The 25,889-nt window shown below is 28.6% G+C and overlaps 1 protein-coding gene across 1 annotated transcript in view; it reads left to right on the top strand.

The window, feature by feature from the left end:
• Positions 1-24,408, top strand: part of LOC116768496 (uncharacterized) — a 45,473-nt gene extending 21,065 nt beyond the window's left edge. Inside the window, exons 2-7 of the mRNA XM_061525691.1 lie at positions 3,521-3,726; positions 10,302-10,437; positions 19,647-19,780; positions 19,950-20,069; positions 23,107-23,251; positions 23,414-24,408. Coding sequence (XP_061381675.1) covers positions 3,521-3,726; positions 10,302-10,437; positions 19,647-19,780; positions 19,950-20,069; positions 23,107-23,251; positions 23,414-23,505 — 833 coding nt within the window. The 3' untranslated portion in view covers positions 23,506-24,408. The remainder of the gene's footprint in view (positions 1-3,520; positions 3,727-10,301; positions 10,438-19,646; positions 19,781-19,949; positions 20,070-23,106; positions 23,252-23,413) is intronic.
• Positions 24,409-25,889: the final 1,481 nt, after the last annotated feature.

Genomic DNA, 25,889 nt, shown 5'->3' with positions numbered 1-25,889 from the left:
AATTGGAATTCTATTGTGTGACAAGCAAGTAAGGTTACTATATTTATAAGAAAAAAATATTGTTATGTAGAAAATAATAAAACAAACCAGGAATGAAATTTAAAAGTTAAGAATTCTAATTCCACAAAAACAAAGAAAAATAGAATGCATCTGCATTTGGTGATGGTGATATTTTTTCCACTTTAATAAATTTTGCATTTTATTATTTTTGATTTAAGCTTAGTTTTATTTTATTAAGGTGGGTTGAATTTAAATTGGATACAAGTTATTGGTATCATATTTATCATTTTTATAATAATTCAAGGGCCACGTTAAAAGCGATACAGGAAATTTATTAAATTCTCCAACGTGGATAAATTCTTTAAAATATTTATTTAATTGATGTAATTTATATAAAATAAAAATCTCAGTTTTGAAAACAATGTTCTAGAGAGAAATGAGAACATCATAACCGATTTTCGTTTGCGTCATTCATTTATTTCCACGTTGAATCTTTGCCATCTTGCCACACAACTTGGCCAGAACTGACAGACTTGGCCAAAGCTATTTTGGTATTATTCCAAGGCATGAGACTTCTGTTCTATAAAATCAGTCGGAATTAAAAAATACTAAGTAAAATCCATTTATAATATTGGAAGATAAAAATACATATTTTCTTGATTAAGGAGGTTATTATCAAGTTAATCTTCTCTTTCTAAACTATTTGGTCTACACCGTCCAGGATTTTTACCATCATCCGTTAATTCAATCTTTCCATGTCAATGTTTAAAACTCTCTGTACCTACATTGTAAATTACTCTAACCAAAAGAAAACTAAAAATCTTTTTTTTCTTTTATGAACTTGTTGAATTTGCACCTTGGCATTCTCTCTTAAATTTCTCTTTATCTGAAAAGTTGTGTGTTTCTTCTTGCAAAAGCAAATTATAAATTTTAGTGTGCTCATTGGGTTTAATCTTAATTCAAACCGATATTTAATACTCATACCTCTGATAAGTACTCTTAAGAGAACGCTGAAATTTACTTATACGCCTTACCTCATAATGCGGGTTTCAATACTCATCGACGAATCGTTACTACTTAAACATTCCTCTTAGGAACTCCCGTTGTGTGTTTTCATCTTTACAATAGCCTTGATAAGTTATTCCTCAATTGGTTACGAAATAGGAGAGATTTAAACTTCTCTTTTGTTTTATTTGTTGTACTTATAATGATAAGTAACAGTCTAAACTTTGCTGTAATCTCTTAAATTGTGAGAATGTATGATAAATTTTTTTAATCATAAGTTATATGTGATCTCAATGTAAGTAAAGACTTTTTTCTTTATTGGAGTCACAAATTCTTTATTTTTTGTCCTCTTTTTTGTCGCTTATAAACATGGGCTGCAAATTTTTATAATCTCTAAGGTTTTGTTTAAAATTTGACGAGTAATTACCTAATAGTCTCGCTTATTACAGAGTTTAATTTTAAAAGTGTCAATTAAAAGGAGATATTTTTTATCTTATTCTTCAATCACTTCCAATACTTTACAAATTTTATCATGAAAACACCCTGTCGATACATCCGAAATATGACTAGCGCGTCATGAATTGTCTTAATATTATCTCATTGACGAGCAAAATGTCCATATCATTGATTAAGATGTTTATTTTACAAAAGATAAATAATGCCTCCAGATTTCCTTGCATTTGTGTTTGTTCGATTAAAGCTAGCGGCCACTAAAACTCCATTGATATTCTAGTCGTTAAAAAGCAGAGATTAATTTTTAAATATTATATGCAGTGAAAGATTTATTACAATCGAAAACCTTGAACCACATCGTATTTACTTTTAATATGTTATAAACATATATTAAAAAATAAGACATTTTATTTAATTAATCTAAATACTTTGAAAACTAAACCTTTGAAAATGTAATATCTTGTGTTTCTCATGCTCTTGGGTTGGTATATTAATTTATTTAATTTAGTTTTGCAGTAAACATTATAGGAATATTACTATACTATAGGTACCTCAAAATATGCTCGCAAAATTTAAATACATTTTTTAAAGCTGTTCGTTTCCTATGCGATCAGATCATTTACATCACATGTGATACACAATCTATCAAATTACGAAATCTTTTTCATGACTATAGACATTTGTTACAAGTGCACGTTTCTCGCGTTGACATTTTAATTATATGTGTTACTTATATTTTTAAATAGACAAACGTAATAAAGTAAAAATAGGATTGTAAGAGGATAAATTTAGCAATGTCTAGAAATTACGCTATAAACGTTTTAGGTTCTTGAAATAGAAATGTTTTATACAAATTGTCATGTATTTCATTCGTCGATAAGTTATGTGATATGTAGAAATAAAAAAAAAATGGTATTTGTATTATTATATGTTAATTAAATTGAATTTAGTTAGAAAACAAATAAATAGATAAGGTAATAAGGTAATGCGAATTCAACATAGTCCTGCTAATTGACATCTTCGGCAATGCGCCAACATACTTTGGAGATTGGCCTCTACTATTCTGGCTAATGCCATATTTAAACTGGAAAGTTCTCTACCGTTTGTAATATATTTTTTTTAGTCAAATATAGTAGAAAGTGTTATTGTAACAAGAAATTTATAACTTCATTATTATGAAGTTATAAATTTTATGAAGTTAGTAGATGTAAGTAAATTAATTTTATTTATATCCTCGCTGATGTTTTTTTTTGAGGAAATTCTAACAAATGGATTTTTAATAAGTATACCGAAGTAATTGTAATTATTATATATGTGTTTATCTTATAAAACAAGGAAAATAATTCAAGAATTATAATAACAATTTATTTTTATGACTGAAGTTATACCAATAAAGAATGAAAAGTTCAAAAAAGTAGATTTTTTTTTTTAATTTTGAGTCAAAAATCATTATGAAATGCTAAAAAAATATATGTTTAGTTTTCTTTTCTTGTATCACTTTAACGTCATCAGATTTGAGCTTTAGGATTAATCTTGATGCTATCCCCATTAATGATGCTTTTACTTTTTAATTTTATTTGCTTTATTACTTATATGAAGAACATGTTGCAGCTTCCACAGCCCTGGGCCACGATATTTGGAGTACAGGGGATATTTAAAGCCTATTTGAAAATTGCGTTAAAACACAAAATACTTTTTAATTATTGTCTACAATTCGGAATGGGAAATCACAGGAAAAGATATTATCGTAACATAAAACTTTAAATTTTTTTAGCACAATGGATATGTATTTAGGTGACAGTCAAAATAAAGATATGTTAGATCTGTTTAAGCGTCCATCCCTTCATCCTCATGGGGACAAATAAAACACATATCTTATCACTAGATGATAAAATAAGTGAAACCATATAAGGCCATCACTATACTAAATATAGATGTCGTAAAATATAAAATGTTATTTCTCATAACTTTGAGCACACAAACGAGAGTGAATAGTAGATTTAAAGTAAAAAACACTGACAATTCCTTTTATTATTTAAATAATATTAGTATTTATTTCCAGGTTCATTCAGTCTCAAAAATGTCTATATGATGATACCAGAAGCTGTGGAACGTGGCAAGCCGGCAGTCATTAAATGTATGTACGATCTAGAAAAGGAGGATTTATACCAAGTGAAATGGTACAGAGGTGATAGAGAATTCTGTCGCTATTCACCACGAGACGTACCGCCCCTTAAAGTATTTCCGATATCGGGAATAGACGTGGATGTGAGTATTTTGAAACCGTATTCAAACTTTTGCGTCCCCGTTGTCACAAATATTTTAATAATTTTCGATATACGGTTTTGGGATGATTGTTTTTGCGTGGTTACATATGACTTTTTGGGAAGTGATTGCATAATAAAAAAGTATATAAGCAGAAGAATTAATTACGTTGTTTTATAACATAATACCTGAAGCTCTACTTTTAGTTTTTTGTGATATTGTATATCGAACTTCAGGGTAAACAAAATGTATACAATTTACCTAGTCCCATCTGTGTAGAATTGCATAAGGCCACTGCAACAAATTTGTCTACATGAACAGTGGCTATAAATTGTACGGCTTTAACGTTTTGCGGTATTGGCTGATGGAATTACTCGTAAACCGCGTTTTATGTGGGATGACGTCATATACTGTTAATCACTTAATTAACAAAAAATTCATTAGGATTTGGTGAAGAATCATGACCAATCAATTTATAATAATGAATAAGAAGACAATTTCTCATTAAGATATTTTCAGATTTAATAATAATTTGATATATAAATAAAACCGTTTAACACTTTAAATGTTTAAACACTGAGTTTAATAACTTTCACAACTTAATTAATCTTTATATCTTGTTTTAAAAGGTCTTTAATAAGATGTTTATAAATCAATGACAGCAAAGTGCTTAAAATTAGCTTCAGTTAAATTGCTGGTTTTTTATAGTCTTGGCTTGTTTACGGCGGGAGATTTTGGTGGTCCCCTACCATCCAGTTGATTTCCACCTGTCAAGAATATATGTATATACGTTGTTTAAATGCCTAAAATATTCACGTTTATAAATTTCGAATGTCAATGAGATGTTAGTATTAAAAATGTATAACGTTTTTCATTAACATAAAATATTCAAAGCACTTAATAAAAATTGGATACAGTTCTTAAGCCTTCTTCACTTATATAAGAAATAGCATTTGTGCTTTTTATTGTATACAAAGTACGTTTTTCTTCGCTTTAGTCATTCATTGTTCTTGAATATTGCCATAAAAATATAATAAATGTGTAATATTATTACCTTTATATAAGAAAACATATTAAAGAATTTGTTGTTATTTCAATAAGTGGCAAAGGCTGAAGTTTAAGTAATTAGTGAGATATATTCCTTCAAAAAGGCTTTATTCATTTGACTATGAGTTTTTTGAAATAATTTTTATATAAAATGCTTGTTGTTTTCTAATAAAATAAACATGAAATGGAGTAGCATAGAATGAGTTATTTTTTATCTGTTTTAAATCTTTATTAAAATTAGAGTTAGTCAGAACGTTTTATCATTATCTAAAAAAATATTTCTTATATACAATAATAAAGATGAGAAAATTAATTAATTAAAATGTATTATTTGAATTGTTGGTTAACAATAAGAGACTCATTAATTTGTAGTCTGTTGTCGACAAACTTGACAAAGTTAAATGAATATCAAAGATGGATACGGAGAATATAAATGTGTCTTAAATACTTATGTTATTTATATAAATCTATATTAAATATTGAATGCCAAGAAAAATATATCAAACGTCTTATTTTTATGATCGTAATGTTCATTATCCTACGTGAAAGTAATAGGTGAATGAAGATGAAACACTTCTTAAAAAATATATATAAACTCACTATATATAATAATATAAAATAAATAACAAATAAGTCGTAAGTACATGTTATATCACACTGCTGAGACACCCGATCGTCGCTGCAAAGTAAACCCCAATAATACGTAGTATTGACACTCGAGACTATTTATGTATTAAGGTTTAATAATTGAGAGACATTCAATATTATGTGACCTAGCATCGAACATTATTGATTCCTAGTACAAGATCTAGTCGTAACATTTAGTTTTAAATATATTATAAGAAAACTTTGGTTTTATAAAGTCCTCCGGTTGTTGTAAACATAATTTACATAACAATACTAGTATTATCAACAGATAACGAGAATAGAAGAACTTGAAATTCTTGTTAGGATATAAAAGTAGCATGGAATCGATTTCCATCAGTGGAATAGAGAAGGCAAATGTAAATCCCGGCGGTGACGAATGAGAGCCACTTTAGCTTATTAATAAATACAGAGATGGGGATGATACCACGAATATCAATTTGTCTGACCCCAAAATAAACAGTACGAGCATGGTCAAGGTTTGGAGACCGTAAACTTTATAGTGTTATTGTTGATTTTTGGTAGGTAGTTTATAATAATATTTTCCAAAAAAATATAAAAACACTGGCAGTAAAGAAATTTAGTTCTTAACAAAATTAAAAAGGTAACGAAATATTTGAAATTAAATAACTGTCAGCAGCTTAACTTTCTTAATCCTGCATACTTTGGATCTTTTATCACGGAGAGAGACTTGAAGCATTTTTCCTACTGCAAATGAAATAACATTAACTGCAGTTATACCTGTATTTTATATTTCATTTTAATCGAAAGATTTTCATTTTCCTTTCTTTTGCGAGTTGAAAAGCTATTTAACTTTTGAATATACCTTGAAATTGTGAGGCTTTGATTTCAATACTATAATATAGTAATTTAATCAAATGTAGACTTCAAAATGTTTTTTTCTAGTCTTTTATTGTTTACATATTTTGTTCTATCAACCATTGCAAAATAACTAAATTAATTACATGCGACCTTTGAATGATATCTGACTATGTCCGAGGAATGCCCTCTTGTTTTGTCCGAACCGTCACTTATCGTTTTACGCGAGGTAAAAATTCGTATTTTTGACTCAGTCAATTGTTTCCACTTCTAGAAGAATTGTTATAAAACGAAATGTGTACATATTTGAAATTCTGTTTTATTTATACCAAGAGCGGATGATAATTCAGATAGGAACGCGTTATGTGATATTTTGTCAATACACCTTTTTTTAGGTACACAGCATGTCAGTTACCTTACAGACTTAGAAAATCAAAAACCTATAATACATTACTGTTCCGCAAATACCCCGCTTCCCACTCGCACGTGATAACGCTTACTATCGGGATCAGCATTTGGAATCAGGACAAAAGTTGTCTAAGTTACTCCTTATTACATCAAGTACCTTACAATTAAAGTCCCGTCAAAATCAATCTAACAATTGCAGAGATTAGACGGAACAGACAGACAGACAAATAAAAAATAAAAAAGATGTTATTTTGGTGTATGTACTATATATAAGAATTCATGTACACGTAGTAAAAAACGTTTATTTCAATATTTCAAACAGACACTCCAATTAAATGAAACTAATATTTTTCTGATTACTACGCGTATTTTATTATTTTAAAAACTACATACTCCCGACGTGTCGGTTACTTTGCAGCAACCGTGATCACGGGCAGACGAGACATGAATGTCTGTCATTTGGTCTTGTTATTTATCATCTACGTAAGTATATCAAGAAAAGCTAAAGAATTATTTACCTCTAATTCTATAGTAAACTGAATATTGTTATTGATAGAATTAAGATGGTTCAGAAAAACAGATGTTTTATTTTTATTTAATATCGTGAAGGTGTCATCTACATACAGTTTATATATTAAAGGTTTTATTGGAGGAGGGTAAATAGCTTTGCCCCTCTAAGTGCTCCATGAATAAATATATCAGCGACAACAGGGGAAACTAATGAACCCATTGCAACTATCTACTTATATGTAGAATTCATCCTTCCAAAATGGACAAACCAGGTCACTACATTCGGTTTGATAAACCACAAATCCTCGCTCGCGGAGACAGAGATATACCGAGGTTAATCTGCGAGGCCTTTAAAAATAAAACATATACCAATTTCAATAGGGAAGATGGCTGGAATTTATCCAACTCCTTAAAAATATATAATCATATGTCCGTTACCATACCGCAGGACCTCGTGACACTGTAAGCGCAATCTGGGTCCATCCAGAGCGATACGGAACAAAATTAAGAAATCTTTGACGGTAGATGATAAATAACACGATCAACTGATTCACATCTCGTCTACCCGTGATCATGGTTATTGCAAAGTAACCGAAACGTCGGGAGTATGAAGTTTGTAAAATAATAAAATACGCGTAGTAATCCGAAAAAGCTCAGTTTCATTTAAATGAATACTCATGAAAGCCTTAGATCTTAACAGACACTACAATTTTATATATAGTAGCTACGCTACACATATGTATAAAGAATATACAATGGGAACACATACAAACATACATATGTACGCATTTAATTATGGGACACTAATTAACCGTCGTGTCCTCAATTGTTTATATGGAAATTAAAAATAAAACCTTCAGTTTATCATAAAGTATTTTAATGGAAACATTTATTTTGATTAAACTATTTTATATATATTGGGTATTGTACAGATTTAATAAAAGACTGCATTTTCTGCACTGGGAACTTTTACAAAAAGTAAACAAATAAAGCACCTGCTCAAAGAACATTTCTAGGAAAAGTAACACGTGGAAGCCAATAATCAATATTTGGAAATAAGCACTGTGGCGGTCGTCTTACCGAATACAAAATTTGTAAACATACCACAACATTTCACTAAATAGGGAGACTTGGCAATTGTTTAATATATAAATATTTACACATCATAGTAATAGCGTAGGAAGGTGCCACTGCCGAAGATCGGGCTAAAGTATTTTAACTATTAACTCCGATTATTGGGGAATCGGAAAGAACAGCAACACTTTACATTCTTCTTCAGTCCCTAAAATCCCATCTACAAACAAATTTCCATATTCAATGTCACAGTTAAGAGGTTTATACTCAAAGAAAAAAGTTTTGCTGGTTTTCGAAGAGTATTTATTCGATGTTAATAATTTAAAGCTTATGTTGTTGCACTTGTACAATTAATAATAATTTGACAAAGTTTACCAGAACTTTATTAAATACTAGTTAGACATAGCCGTGGTTATTTGTGGGTCACTTGAGGTAATGTTCATAAAGACTAAATGTATATCATAATAAACCTTAGATATTTAATGTGGATCTTGTTTACCAGTCCAAGGTACCATTGCACAAGGAGATATTGAAGGTATTTACTGTTTTCTAAAGAAAATAGATTTTATAGCAGCATTTATTTCCCGAGATTAGATATGTTTCTAGTAATACGATTTCTATCAGAAAATATGAAAAGCTGAGACTGGTACTTTGCATGTGTCAGATACGAAGTATCAGGTATACACGGAATACGTTCAGACGTGGAGCACGTGGTGACTCAAAGTGCTTCACAGGAAGGCAGCTTCTTGCGGTTCAACGCCGTTGGATTTCTAAAAGGCCTAATGATGGTGAATGAAAATTAACCACAAACAAAAACCTTCTGGTATTGATTATATTCTTTTGAAGAATAGAAATAATAAATAAACTATGTTCAATAAAATACAAGCTGTTTTAAACCTTCAAAGGAGAAAGGTCGTCCGAGCAATAGCAAAATAATTATGTCGACCCTTAGAGATGACCTATCGGACAACTAGTGGAATATTATCATTCATAATATTTTTATTCCATTTAATTAGTCTGGGCTAGATTATTTATTACATCAAGGATCCAATTGTACTTCTGATGACTTGGAATTAGGAATGGCTTTGTGATGCATAAATATTATAATTATTACAAACAACAGGCTATCTGTAAGACCAGCAACAACATGCCAAAACCTTAAAAGTATTTATATGCACTATTGTTAAATTAATTAACTTAGTATTCAAAATAATTATCAAAACTTAGGGTTTTAGTTTTGTCTTGTTTTATTATGTATATGTGTACTATATTTAGGCGTATAAACAGGAAAACGCTAAAGGATTGTACATCTCAAATAAAAAGGTTAGATATTGAAAATTCAATAGTGTTAAAAATTTAGGACATGCAGAAATAATTTTAATATAAGTAACTAAGTGAAAATCAACTTTATGAACCCACATAGATTAACCCAACTAGTTTAAGAAAATTATTATGTAAGTAATAAAAAAAAATAGGTACAGTTGCAGCAGGACAGTATCGACGTAGGTTAGTGGATGATAAATAGGAAACTATCAGTGTGTAGTTGCACAATGCAAATTATATTTGACAGTAAAAGTGAGCCGATAAGAAATTGATAAATTATAAGAAAAAATCATCCTCGTTGAATATCGGAATTCTAGTTTAAAATTTATTATTTTATTGTTTACGTTTTATTAAACACAAAATGTTTTTTAGACGAAATTGTCAGCATGATAAAACCTTATTAAATTGAATACATCTCAGAACAATGCTTAAAGTAAGAATCCCTCACATCAAAGAGTAGAATAAAGCTGAAACTATGTAAGAAATACAAGTTTTACGTAAGAGAAATATATATTCTGAAAATAAAATTACGAACACCGCCTTGCAAAATCTATAAATTAAATATTAAATTAAATAATATACTGAAGAATATAAATTAAAATATATTCCGACATAGAATATTTGAAGATATTTTGTTTGTAACAATTGTTCCTATTCTCTCAATAAAAGTATTTTCTATAACTTGTACATTTATATTTTAAATTGTGTAGAATAATTTATTAGTACAATAATATGATTCTACCTGTGTGCAGAGGGACGCTAGCGATGCCAAGCAAGTAACAATAAAGGCTGCGACGAAGAGAGCTCATGGAAGATACACCTGCGAAGTGTCTGCAGATGCACCGTCCTTCTTAACAGCTCAAATGCATGGTTTTATGCACGTTGTGGGCAAGTATTACGAGTACTTTTTACGAGCTTTGTTTGGAGTTGTCTGATAAATTTTTATATGAATTTAGTTTATTTTGATGAAAGTATAAACAATTTTGTTTTAATATTTTACAGAGACATGAATTATAGCAGTCAGATAATAAAAAACGTTTATTATAATACGTAAATAATTTTTGTATTAATTTGTCTATTTTAAACTATGTTTATCATTTATTATAGTTCTTTTTTAAACCGTCAATCAAACCGTGTTCAATTTTGTATAAACCTAGTTACAGTGACAGCAATCACCAAACACTTTCGAAAGCTGTATTTATTTATAATTTAAATATGTTGTATTATTTCTATTTAAGGGCCATTAAATAAAAAAAAAGTATTACTTAATTTTGACGAGATGTACTTGTACATGTACACTTCGAATTTCGTTTCGTACATTTAACTTTTTATTATTTAGTTAGACGCGGTATAAATAATTCGAGCCTGGAATGTAAAGATTGTTATAAACTTGAATGTATTATATTACTTTTTATCAACAACAATACTATATTTTTTAATATTAGGTGAAAAAAATTCTTAAATTAAAAAAAAAATAATTCCTTTTTGAAATAAAACTAGAATCAGAATGATAACATATAATCAAAAGCACAATTAATTGAATAGTTTTACATAGCACTTACAATCAATAATTTGTAATAACTTTTTTATAGTCTGACCTGATATGGTTATTGAAAGTCTCTAAAAAAATAGGCAAAAATGAGACAATATATTGAAAAGTTAAGCTTGCTCACACAAGATAATTATTTAATTATATTATTTTAGGCATTATAACAATCAATAAATTATAGGCGTTATAACAATTAATATTAACTAATAATAATCTTATCAACCAACTTCAAAAAAAAAGAAGGTTATCAATCTGTAATATATATTTAGTTGATTATCACATGAAATTATTGGGAAGTATAAAAATTGTAACAGGTGTAAAAATGGTGTTCGTTTATCTATCACAGTAATTTTTTATTAGATAGGTAAGGTTAGGAAATAGTAGTTAACTATACAATAATTTTAAGCTTTATAGTTCCTGTGTTTTTTTTTTTTTTTTTGAAGTCGTTAACTTTTTTTTTTCTAAACTTAAAATAATTTTGAAATAAACTTTATTTGATATATCTGAACCTAGTACTATGTTTTGAATTAGGTTTTACTCAAAATATCTAGTGCGGTAATTGATTGAAATTTTGTCAATAAAGTACGATTTTGAAATCTATATTTTGAAAATTATGTTCTCCTAATAATTGCTGGACCTCAGATTTAGTGTTTAGACGTCTTATAGACCATAATAGCAACTTCTTAATTTTGATAATAGAAACATTTTGTACTGTAGCTCTTGCTACATTGCATGTTATTTTATGATTATATGTTTTTTTTTAATTACGTTATTTAAAATATTAAGGTATATCGTGATACCTGACACGAGCAAACTTTATGGATAAAATAAACGGTAACTACTTTTTCATAAAATAAAGCAAAAATATATATATTTTTAAAATATGGCAACTTGATTTTAATATTTAAATATATACTTTTTATTGAAAGCATTTAAAGGCAATTACAAAATTTGGTTTCTCAAATTTAATTTCCAAAAGTTTTGAAACCCAGATATAGAGGTGAGCTTCTGTGCCAACGTGTTGGAACCTGAGCATGAGTCCCAGTTTTGGAGGTTCCTCACTTATCCAAGTCACGCTTCACCAAAATTCACTGCCAAAATGTCATGCTTGCTAGTTTCTTATAGTAAAGTTGTGTTCATGAAGATATTATCTTATCATGTGAATATTATTCCTTCGCGTCCTTAGTAGCCTCTGTAGTAGTTACGTGGTTTGCCCATATATCTAATCTGAGTTCAGTATCCTTTTATTTTTCCCAAACTGACAGTAATTATATTTTTCATTTACTATCAGACTGTAAGTTAGTACTAAGGCACATAATGTCTTAATTTTTTTAATTTTGTACTTAATCTGTAATTGTAATGAAATATATGTTTTGCGGAGAAGCTCTTGGTATTAAAAATATTCTTTTTCGCGTATTACTTTATTAGTGCTAATAATAGTTATCAATTAAATCGTTATAACTTTTCTTAAATTGTTTAAGTACTCACAATTGTTAAGTATAATTTACCATATAAAAGTCGAACATCAACGTTCTTAATTCATTCTACAATAGAGTATTTGCTATTCAATTCTCGACAGTCACTATTTAGAATTTGTTTGCAAAAACTTGTATTATTTTGAGTAAAGACTATCTTTTCTCTAAAGTGGGAAACCGTTACTGGTCTTAAATACCAAAACTGGAAGATAAGAACAAGGGTTTTCTCGTCGGTTCTAAGAGGTTCTTTTATCTCACTATACATATAATATAATTATGTGCAATTAATAATTTTCTTTATTTAGGACCGAATTGACAGTTAAGTTATTATTATTAATAATATCTTATAAACTAAATCGAAAGTCCTATTTTTATGTGGCAAGTAAATTTATTATTCACTTTTTAGTTTTCTATGTGACAGTTGTTAGTTGTTAAAAAATATCTTACTTAACGTTTTTACCATCTATTTCAAAATATACCTAATGTAACATCTTCCGTATTTTGGAGCTTGTATATCAAAGAGAGTAACTAAAAAAAGATAAGAAGATCTTGATCAATGCTCAAAAATGAATCCGATGACTCTCGTGATCCTACACTACTCTACCCATATTATACGGGTCAGAATGGCTCGAAAGCGTTTTTCAATTTTTTTTACGAAGCAAGCGCTCATTGACTCATTTTAATTCTTGAGTGGTTGTCAAAAGAATCCTATGAAGTTTAATCAGTTCATTAACTCGATTGGAACTGTAAGCCTTTGAAAAAATAATTCGGTCAAGTCTGCCCTCATTCCCACAGCTTGATTCGAAAAGTCAAATAAATCTGCTACTTAACAATATCAACGATTGAGATATATTCGTTATTATATGCACGAGGTATGCTTAGTAAAACTGTAAGAGGAAAGAGCATTCGAATGACCGTTCGTAGAAAAAGGTCACGTCATTTTAACAGTTGGAAACAGCAGTTAATGTTTTGCAGGCGTTCTCTGTGCTATATAAAGCAGATAGTCTTATCATACGAATTCGAATGAGCTTAAATTTTTGAAGTTTGTCCGGGACTTTTCTAGAGTAAAATGATCTAATCCTGGTACCCTTATCATTGTATCAACTTTGGGATATCTCTTTGCCAATAAAAGTGAAAAGTCAAAATTGGTTCATGAAAGCTGAAGTTATCCGCAAATATACATAATTAATAAGCGGTCGAACAAAGAAATCTCTTGTTTATTTGGAGTAGAAATAACACTTTGTGTATCAAACACTTATCACATTATTACTAAAGCGACGAACTGTATTATTTTTTCGATATCGGTTTTGTCCTATTTAATGCCATGATCATGTTGATGATTTACATAATTCATGGATATACCTTAGGTCTTGAAATTGACTAATAAACACAAAAAGGTAAAAAAATTACCGAAACAATAATCTGAGTTTTAAAGAAGGAAGTCAAACAATGGAACGTCAAAACATTGTACTATACAATAGTTATGATAAAGGATGTTGAAAACTGAATGAACATATCCGATAGACGTCAGTGTGAAGTCTTCACAAATAACGTGCATGGTAAGAAGGTAATCGAGTAAAAAATATAATAAAAGTATATTCAAACTTTAAACATCCGCACAAAAATAGACTTCAAAACAAAACAGAGTAAAGAGGTTAGAGTAATGACAGTACTCGGTAACGTGGTTTGAACAAAAGTGACTGCTAATGTGGTTCGAAAAAGTCCAAGCTTTAATTTAACTATTTAATCGATTTTATGTTCATTTCAATGCAATAAAAATTGAACAAATGATAAACAGGTTCTAAATAATAAACGATTATGAACATGAAAGGGCAAACGAAACGTGTATATTTCAGAAGTGATGGTATTTTGCACAGGTGGACATGTTTGGCAGCATTAAATTAAAAATAAATTATTATTATTATACTAAAAATATATTTTTATTTTTGAGATCTTAACTATTCACCAACTGTGGCCAAAGAACCTATCGTACCTAAGGATACCTATTGTACTTTCCATGGTAAATTTATCCGGAACTAGGCTATAATAACAGGTTGAATGATTTTGAATCCAGTTTGAGACCTTGGGATTGGCAATAATATGAGCCTTTGGAGTAATGGCCAAAAAAGTGAAAATTTGATATAAGAATAATAAATCAAGTGTTCAATATAAAAAAAAAATTAACGAAATGACAGGGATAAGAGTAAAAGGAAGTGGAAATAGAAAACAGATTCTAAGAGTTTTGGAATGCTCGTAAAAATAAAAAAAATGCATTTTAGAATTGAACAGGTTATAATATATTCACATATTTTGAAAAACTTTACTATACTGAATACATATAAATCTGCAATAAAAAGGCAACGTTATAAAGGAAATGGTAAAATAAAATAACTCAAAATATTTTTTCTTTAATTAAAATTTGTTTAGTTACATTTGGAAACTTTAGTGAGATTTGCTTTTAAGCAAGTGAACACAAAATACACAAATAGAAAAGATATTCATCAATCCATATCAAAAAATTTGGTTCTTGTTTCCTAAAGATAACATTTGTTTTTAGATTTTCGAAGAGTTTTACTATAAAATGGAGTTTTAAGCATTAATTATAATATTATTTTGGGAAACTAACGAAACCTAAGTTAATTACTGGTTACATTTGAAGTGCTCGTTATTGCAAAGTGTTTCATCTTTAAATTTCAGATATTTAATGATAAAACATCACTGACAATATTATTACGAACGGTACTTAGGACATCGACACAAGGATTTTGTTAACAGTTCAAAGATGCGTAACATTAAGAGGTTTTTAAAAAATTCATTGATTTATTCAAAATAAAATAAGGTTTACATAACGCAAAAACTTGAAAGACCATAACCGTTAGTAGAAATTTTATAAGGGAATACAAACTGCGGATCTAGTAATTTATACGTGGCCGACACAACGTTCGGGTAAACAATGAAATATATGGAAAAATCAACGTATCTCGAAAAACAGCCCTGGGCTCTTTGAAATTTGCTAATGAAAAGTAAAAATAAAAGCATTAGGTAGGTATTCTTTTTGTAAATACTTTTAATATCTGCTGTTTGTGTGAGCATTCTTTTCTTTATTCCAATAATCGGGGTTGTTAACATCCTTAAAAAATGCTCATATAAATCAATTCTTTGCAGATTAAGTCTTCATGCATTATAACGACTGGTCGTAAAAGTACTGAACATTTTTTCATAGACAAAAAGAAATGACTTTATCTATTATGGCATAGAAATATAAATGGAAGTAGATGAAAAGTAAGCTTGCCAGATAACTTATTATACAGACTAACTGTAGAAGGATTAATTAAAATATTAATGATTAACCGGGATAATAAAAATTAAGCGGCAGGACGGAAAAGAAGATGAGCTAGTTAATTAAAATTTTGTTTAAGGACTCAGGCTGGCCGTTTCACATTTTCAAATATGAAAATAAGACAAATGTCTTAGAGATTAAAGTGGACTTCTATGTTTTTTCTTTCATTACCTTTGGGCAAATGAAAACTATGCCTTTCAAATAAATTTATCCGGAAAAAGATTAAGAACGTTATGATTTTGCGATACATTAATGATTTTGTATAATGCTCAACCAGGAAAAACAAATTTCTTTAATGACACCTTTAAACTGAGTTGAACACCCAAGATTTTTACATATGAACTATTTGTCAACATTTCGAACTCGGATTGTCTATGACATTTTTTAATGACGACTGTATCATAATTTCTAAAATCATTTTATGCTAACCAATGCCAGTTCTATGAACATTTCTCCAACTGATCTTGTGTAAAATGGAGCGTGGCTTCATCATAATTCGTCCAAAGTTAAGACCAAATCTGTTAAAATAATTAATAATAATCATACAATTTTCACTATGTTAAAAAAACTTACTTTTCAATGACTCCCACTACATAGTAACATTAAAAATAACGAGAATGTTTTAAGCTGATGAGCTTACGTAATTAATATTATTTTATTTAAAGTAAAGTGATCTGATCCAAATTTGTAAGACTGGGCTTGAAAATATAAACTCCTTTTATCGGATTAAAAAAAAACATTCATAGTAGTTTTTTTTTTTAGTACAGTCACTATATACCTTATAAACAATAAGAGGTTTATTATTATTTACTGGGTTTATCTCGTTAGCAGATTTAATTGAAGTATCCGAATTAAAATCTAAGTACTTAAGTTGGCATTGTAATGTTTTAAAATAGAATCGGAGCAGAGAACGTAAAACATATAAAATCTTATATTGACAAGGTCAATAACCTTATATATAACTCACTTACTCCATCTACTTACTACTTGTACTCTACATATTTGCTGGATTCTATAATTTATCTTAGAATTTTCCAATATTTGCGAGGCAGTTTGAGTGAGAGAATTTTAATTTCCGCCGCGTCGTGACGAACACAATTTTAGTTATTACTTGTCATCATGAAGCCATTCCTAGTAGTAATATTTTTGGTGGCTTTGAATCTGAATAGCATTTTATCGGTTTATGTCTTTTCCTTTATTTTATAACTCCTTCAGATATTTTATTTTTGTCTCGTTGACTTGAGTAGACTATTTATTTTTTTATTTTATTCAGATTTTTTTCTTCTAATAACTTGAAATACCATAATTTGATACTCATTGTATGTACACCCTTCACAGGCACCACAAGTTACAGGAAAACTACGAATCTTACTTAGATGTATATAAGAATTATGTATTAAAAGTTATAACCTAAACCTAGAACTACTTGTTTGCCGCTCTTTTAGGATAGCAATGCCATCGTATAGCTTGTGTTGTACATTCAAAATTCTTGTCAGATGTCAGAAACGTCACTCGTGATATGATATGTCAACCATACAACTATGTTGCCCCGGCGATGTTCATATAAATTTTAATATGTTAGGCGTACGTAACGTACTTTCAATTATTTACTATGAAAACTCAATAAAATAAATGGGTTACTCATTTCTACATATATGTTATTATTTTATAACAATTTAAGTAATGTATTTAATATTTACTACAAAATTATTATTTTTTATTAAAGTTTCGGTATTTTGTCATACCTGAATCAATAAAAATTGGTATTGGAGTCATCTTATTGGTCGTTGACAATTTATTGTCTATTTAAACTAACTAAACTCAGAAGCATATAAACTCGTTATATGTCAGTAAGAAAATACGGTAACTTAAAAAAAATCTATTAATGAAACGCATTTTTTTTAGATATTCATATGCAAATAATGCTTTATAGTTTACCATATGCAGATGACCATGTCCAATTTATTTTATATTATCATGAACACAATGAAAGCGATCGCCATTGTATCGTAAGACCTTCTTTTGTTGTCACAATTTTTTTATATCATCAGCCATTTCCCTTAAAAGTGTTTCACTGGTTGAAACATAGTATTATATCTCATTTTTCTTAATTAATTGTTCCTTTTTAATTTCGTGTAACACTTAAAATAATGTAATTAAATCCGAAATCCGAAGTCTGAAATCTACGAGATCATTAGTAGTTAAATATTACACGTTTATACAATGTGGGGTTTATCGAATTTACTAAATGTTAAATCCATTAAATTGAAATCGCGTTTAACACGAAACTAAGTACGTATAACGTTGTGAACGTGTTGGAAAATGGGTCGATAAATATCACGGTAATGGAAAGAAATTACCTAGTGGATATTATTATTATTATTATAATACAAACCACAATTAAAATTTATAGAGACTCAGAAAGATATGGTATTTTACAGACTTTAAGATCTTTTGAATCTAAAAAGGTATTTTTAAATTAAATATATACATATATCTCGCTTGAAAGCAATAATAGGAAAACAAATCTGATAATTATTTCGAATAAACTTGATTGCTCCTTGTTGCATAAAACTCTCCAACAGTATCTTTTATGATATATTTTTACCGTTTTAATAATAAGGCTTACTGGAAGAGTAATAAAATAAAAGTGAAACAATTGAATGCTTTTCTCAGATTTATATCTAGTTTTCATAATAAGTTTTTAATCACTTTCATTTCAATTATTAAGACTATTCTTCATTTTAAAAATCTTTTTAATGACCTAAAAGTTATCATAATTGTTTTTCAGTTGTCGATATACACATATATGCAAATAACAGAGTTGAACAATGACAATATTCGGTTCGAGTTGAAAAAAAAAATTAATGAGATGATAATTTATGATCTATTTTACTAAAAAAGTATGAAAAATTTTTCATTATAAAAATTCCTTTAATAGATGACCAGTAAACAGAAAAAACTGTTTGTAATAATGAAATATGTAAACATTACATGAAAAAATTTGTCTTTCTAGTTAATCAAATGGTTCTTGTTTTTTATTAATTTATAAAAGAACTTTAACCAAAACAATAAATAAATTGTATTTTATTTCAAAATTATTCGAGAATAACTTTTACGAATTTCGTCTCAAAATATCAATTATTTAACAAGTTATTTTTTTTTTGCTTTACATGTAACAACAAAAGACATGTACAAGGATACGTAAACAAGCACATATAATCTTGCCTCTTTTATGATTTATTACTATTGTAATAAATCATAAAAGTAGTAGTAGTAGTAGTAGTAATAGTGGTAATAGTAATATGTACCTACATAAATTTATCTGACGATTTGTTGAAACCGATTTCTATAAGGAACTGATAACATTTTATATGCTTCTGTGATTTTATGAAATTTAATAAATCATGTCACAGTTTTTATTATTATAAACAAAATTTGAAAACGCATTAGTTTGCATCAGTGGGAATTTTTCGAAGATGCGTTATATCGATATGAGGAAAATGAAGACTGTGTGCAATTGTAAGCTTCACTTAATTACTGTATTTGAAACGTTTGTAGTAATACATTGATACTAAACAATTAATTGTATTTAGAGACAATAATAAAACTTCGATACATTATTTTTCAAATCCTTATGAATTATAAATATAAGTTAAAGCTGTACAAAAAAAATTGTATTACGTAAGTTGATTCTTAATAATTTTCATTTATGTAGATTTTCTTTTCACAGATCTACCAAAGTCTGATCCAGAATTAATAGGACTAAAAAAGAGATATAAGCCGGGAATGAAGCTTAAAGTGGAGTGCATTAGTTACGACTCTATGCCACCAGCCAATCTTTCTTTCTTTGTGAACAGTGAGCCGGTACGAATAATAACTGTAATTCTAAAATTGAATGATTTATCATTTCTTATATTTTTTTATAAATACTTTTTGTTATATTTTAATTTAATAAATTGCATTATAATAGAAGGTATTAAATAATTCTATGTTATGTTGAGAGTAACTTAACAGATATTCTAAATTGTCACAGGCACTTTCACAACACGTTTGGCATAGAGTGAGCGGAGGCGAGAACGGTAGCTTGTGGACTGCCTACAGTACCATACAGTTTACAGTGCAAAAACATCACTTCGTGAGAAGTAAAATAAAGGTGAGTAAAATTTAAGTCTTTAATTATAATTTGTTAATTCTGGACTAACGATTACTATCATTTATTTCAAGGGTTCTTATCAATCAGGTCAAAATTGGCGAGGTAGTGAAAAACTTTTACTTTTTACCATCATCTAGACTCCGTCTTCTAAGTGGCGCTAAATGTATCTCATTTTTAGTTTATACTCTATCGAAAACATTAAAAAAATATAATAAACATATCCTGATTTTTGAATTGAAATATTTATATAAATATTGTTGATTTAGAGCAAAGTTGTTTGTTAAAACGTAAATATTTTATTCTCCAATAATAATCCCCAATATAAATTGTTACGGTTATAAAATTCAGAGGTTTTATAAATTATTAATTGTCAAAGGATACCTTATAAGCATATATATGTGTGATATGGGACGAATGTTTTCTCGTGATATATGGCTTAATTACTTGAAGTATAAAACTTGTATAAGTTGAGTTTATGTTAGTCGAACGCTTGTAGCAACGGTTTGAGTTTCAAATTTTGTTGAACCGTAAAATCTCTCTGATGAAGTGGATGTTTACATTATTGTCTGAAAATTAAAAATTAAGTTGAAGTTCACGTATTTACTGAAAATATTTATTGAAGGATTACTGGACATTTAAAATTACTTTAAAATTCATATAAATGTGTTCGATGCCAAATCAGATAGCAAAAACAAACAGACTTAAAAAAAAAAACATAGGAATTAAACCATTTTAATTTACTTTTCAATCATCTAATTTAATAGCTAACTAAATATAAACAATGTCTGAATATGTGATCAACTTCTGAAGTCGGTGCCTTTTAATAACATAATTACGAAATCTATCTTCCAATAATAAAGGTTACAGATAATTCACCTTAAGTAATGCTATTACTTAATGTATAGTATATATGCTTGCACATTTTTAATTTTTTTCTCAATTATCCCAGAATATCATAATAAGATCTTGTTGTAATCATCATGGGAACATCTGGGAAGTCTAGCCTTATAAATAAATAAAATCGAAATCACTTGGCCTTAAAGTTGGTCGTTCTTAAAATTAGTACTAATGTTAATTTTAGACTTATATCGTTTTCATGGGTGCCATTTTCAGAACTGGACTAAATTGAAATGGAATCAAACGGGAAGCACCAGCTTTCAAATAAAAGAATCATTGAAATAGCTTTATCCAGTCGAAAATATGGGTTAACCAACATAAAGTAATAACAAAAAATGCAGACGAATTGATAACTTACTGCTTTATGGAAGTCCGTTAAAAAAATTGCATTAGGCAGTCGGTTGAAAAAGTGGTGAAGTTGCTACTGTCCTTCGTGTACCCGATTCATCGATTTAATATACACCGATGCTTAATTAAATCATTATTTGCCATAGCTTTAAATACCAGCGGTATACGTTGCAAATAAGTTCGTGACAATAAATTTATAGTCTATAAAAAATTGCTTGCCTCCCTGGATAAATATAAAAATTGTTTGTTTACCGATTGTAATATGAAGAGATTTATGGAAAAATTTAATAAATAATTATTATATAAATTATATTTGTTCAAAAACAAATAATAGCCCTACTTTTACGTTCAGCCTAAGCGTTACGTTACGTAATCATGATAGGTATTTGTAATTTTCACCTGGTGTTTCGAATACTTTCGAATAATCTACTATTATGGGTTTTATTTTTATACTTCATTCAATATATATATATATTCTTCATACAAAAATAAACGATGCTGTAACCATAGACAACATTCAAATCTCCAGACAAAGACGTTTTCGGAGTCACTCTACATTTACAACCAATTTGGAAGAGAGTAGAGTTAGAATAAAGCATTACTTCATCAATGCATATACCTTACATGAAATGCCACTGTCTTAGGCTGTCAGGCTTTTCCAATAAGCCACTGGGCATTCACGGTATTTCTGGTTAAGTATAGAAACTCTTGAGATTATGCGGATTATCCTGGAAGACTTTAAAACGTACCCGTCCTGTGGGGTGACTGAGTAGAACCTCATACCATGTAAAGACCGGCGTGTATGTTGTCCCTGACACCCCCATAAAGATCAACTGTCCTAAACGCCAGCACATTTTACTCTACAATTGCTCTATATAACTCCTCGATATGATCGTGCACCTGTTTGTCTCCAAAAATTAATTATGATAGATATAAATAAATTAAAAGTAAAATTAAGCCCTATTGTTTATGTTCAGTCCATGATGTTTTAAAAAAAATAAAAATACTAACTTTCCATTTCATTTACACCACGTTTAAACAGAAGAATTAAGATAATTGATGAGGAAACTGTAAACAAACTGAAAAAATATTCGAATATGTCTTAGTAACATGAATTTGAGTGAATAATTTTTGACTTGATACAAAATGTATTAAATTAATTATCACTGCTATTATAATAACGTTTTCAGATTTTTTTGTGTAATTAAACTGAATTTTAGTTGTTTGAATTCAATAAAAGGCGTGCTTTCGGGGTGGGCTTAACGAAAAACGATCATTTTTAATATGTAGATTTTTTTTATTATTCAATTGCAATAAAAAATAAAAGGCAAGCTATGACCTTAGAAGAAAATTAAATGTTTATAATTGAATTAAACCTTCATTTTAAGAAATAAATATGTACATAAATACTTACATAACATTTATTTTATGAATACTGATATTTTTATGGCATCAAAAAATTTTATCGCAGTTTTTAAGTTCTTAACATTATTTTCCTGAACAATTTCCAAAAAAAAAAACAACAAAACAAAAACATTTAATCTTCCTTACGAAAATTATCGAGATATCTACAATCTGCATCTTGTAATGAGTTCTAACTGAAACTCATCACAGTAATTTTGCGCTAATTCGAAAGTACATTTATACTTTCAGAACATTATTTGCTTTAGTTTACACTATACTATAATAATACTTTAATCGTGTAGATATTTTTAAAATGTACATATGTAGACATCTTTGCTGTTCTGCTATAAAAAAAATTTCATGATGAATATTTTTCATTTTTATGTAGATCCGATGCTCCGCGTACATCTACTCGATATACTTCAAAAGCCACGAGCAGGTGACGGATGAAGAAGACCCTAGAACGACCGTCGCACCGGCACCTGAAACTAATCGCGCCGTTTTGTTTCCAATACATCGTGTTTCTGAAAACAGTAAGCAGTAAAATATGCCTAAAATCTCTATTGATACCACTTGGAGCGTTAGTTAGTAGTTAGTGAAAATCTTAAAAAATATTTTACTTACTCAGTCTGTATAATAAAATTTAATTATATTACTACATATAATATATCTAAACAATTTTTTTTTATTTACAGGTGCTTTATCTAACAGCGCAACTTTGAACAGCGACATAAGGCAATCATTCAAATTAGCACTTATAATCTTTTTGTATCATATTGCTAGATAAATAATATAAACATTAGCTAGGTACTTGCTGTTTGATCACAATAAAATATATACGAATATTGATAGTGAGGTTTATGAATGTAAAAAATATAAACTGAGAACTTAAACTTTTCAAAGTCTAATACTTTACTGTTAGTTTAAGTTTTTGATTAAAGTTTTTGAACTTTCTCATATTTATGTACATTTATATTATATTCCAGATTTGGAATTTATGTTAATTTGTATTATATTCCAGAATACTGTGATATGGAATTTTTATGTAATAAAACATTCATAAATTAATATTCCATGATGCATTTTGTTGTGATCATTTAGTAGTTTATAGATAAAAAAAAATATTTAATGTTATTCAAGAACCAAGGACGTTGATGTTTTCATGACTGATGTTTCAATTCGTGGATTGTTCATACTTGTAGTTGTGCCAATCCGAATTTACTCTATCTGTATTTTATGAAATGAAATACATCTATTAATAACTTCTACTACATTGGATTATATGGAAAAGTATGAATATATATGTTTTTTAATGATTAAAACTAAATAAATTTTCATGTCACTGATTAAAACAGAAGTTACACTCACTTAATGTTTAACGTTAAATATACGTTCATAAAGACTTATGATATTCTACTTGATAGACATCAAATTACAATTTTATGAAATCAATAAAATTATCAAGGAATACTATAGCAAATTCTTGATTTAATTTCGTGTTGTACGTACTTCTAAGAAGATATATGATAACACTAACGCAATTTTTTGTTTTTCTGATTGGGTGAATAATTTATTTAAATTATAATTTAACCATTGTTTACGAAGAGTTTATGTTTAAATTTATATACTAGTGTATTTAAAATAAGAAATATGTATGTATATGTAAATAAAATAAAATTGTTGTATTTAATTTTATTTCATGATTGACGCAACCTTTCCACCCAGCGACTGAACGTGTTCATCGAGAATAGAATAGCCAGTATGTCAGAAATATAGTGTACGGTTGCAGCTATTTGATTTTATTATGATGTATTTTAATCTGATATGATAGTTATTATTATCCATTTAAACATGAGTAGAACTCGGGAAATCTCTCATATTGATGTTCTAAATCTATCAAACAGAGGCATTATCAGAAATACGCCGCTTGTAAATACTGTATCCCCCATTACTTTAGTGGCCATTGTGCCTTTGGTTATTATTTTTTGATGGTGTAAATTTTTGCCTGTTATATCAGTAGTTCCCAGTGTTTTGGGTATTTTTTCCCAATTCCCGACATCTGCTAATTTCTGTTTCAAATAATACTTACTTAGTTTTTCTATTTCCTTTCGTCTAATTTTGTGTTAGGATGATACGGTTGCGTCTATTGAGAAAGGTTTATTTTCTGCTCCATATAGATATATTACATACGGCCAATTATTTCTAACTGGCATCTGTTTGAACCGGGATATCTCATATTAATTTTGAAGTTCCATATTCTGTAATTTCCGGCTGTGTAAGATCATTTTTATCAAAGATGATGATCTTTCGAACTGTCTTTTATGTATGGTCCAATATACATTCTGCACTGAGCTATTCTTTTATTTATAAGTTTCTCGCACTATCAGATGACGTTTTGTATTGTCTCATCTTTCTTACTACAAAGTTATTGAGAATATCTTTAGAATATTGTCTTTTTAGAACAGCTTCATCGTGTATGGTAAAACATGGTTGCTTCTAATGCTTTGCTAAAACAAAATAAATTATGTGTTCTTCGATTCGCAATGTGAAATTAATCTGTCAAATGCTACATGTAACGATTAAGTTTTAGATTTTTTTTTGTTTGTTGTTATTTCAATTTATTTCGTTTATGTTTTTACTTTCATAGCGTTTTATCCTTATGAAACATTTCCCCTTTTCTCCGTTTGATACAATTGTCCAATATCCGCTCTGAGTTATTGGCCTTGTGTAAGGCGAGGAGCTTTCTGATTTAGTTGTCTATTTATATACTCTGATTTAACCAAACCATTCTCAGATTTTGTCTGCATTGTGAGTATCTCCTGAGTTTTATTAGTCATTAAATGATTCTTACAAGCACTCTCTTTTTGTGAGCCACATCTAAGGTAATGGTGGTCGTAAAAAGTGAGCAGACAAACATACGGCCTCCAATTTTGCGGTAACTTAGCGTCTTATTTTTTTAGTAATTAATACAGGTTTTCTTGAAGGAAACAAATCATTTAACAATTTCATTCCACATTTTACTTTCTTATATATTTTCATAATGTGTTCATGGGTATTGGAAGGATTTTAAAATCATAATGTTATATTTAATTACATCCAGGTCTTTTTTGACTTACGTGACTTTATCAAAATGAATATTATCACTTATTATTATTTTTATTACATTACAAA

Source organism: Danaus plexippus, chromosome 4 (assembly GCF_018135715.1).
Source record: "Danaus plexippus chromosome 4, MEX_DaPlex, whole genome shotgun sequence".
NCBI classification, from domain to species: Eukaryota; Metazoa; Arthropoda; class Insecta; order Lepidoptera; family Nymphalidae; genus Danaus; species Danaus plexippus.
The sequence above is the reverse complement of the archived record's forward strand: the minus strand, read 5'-3'. Positions and strand labels throughout refer to the sequence as shown.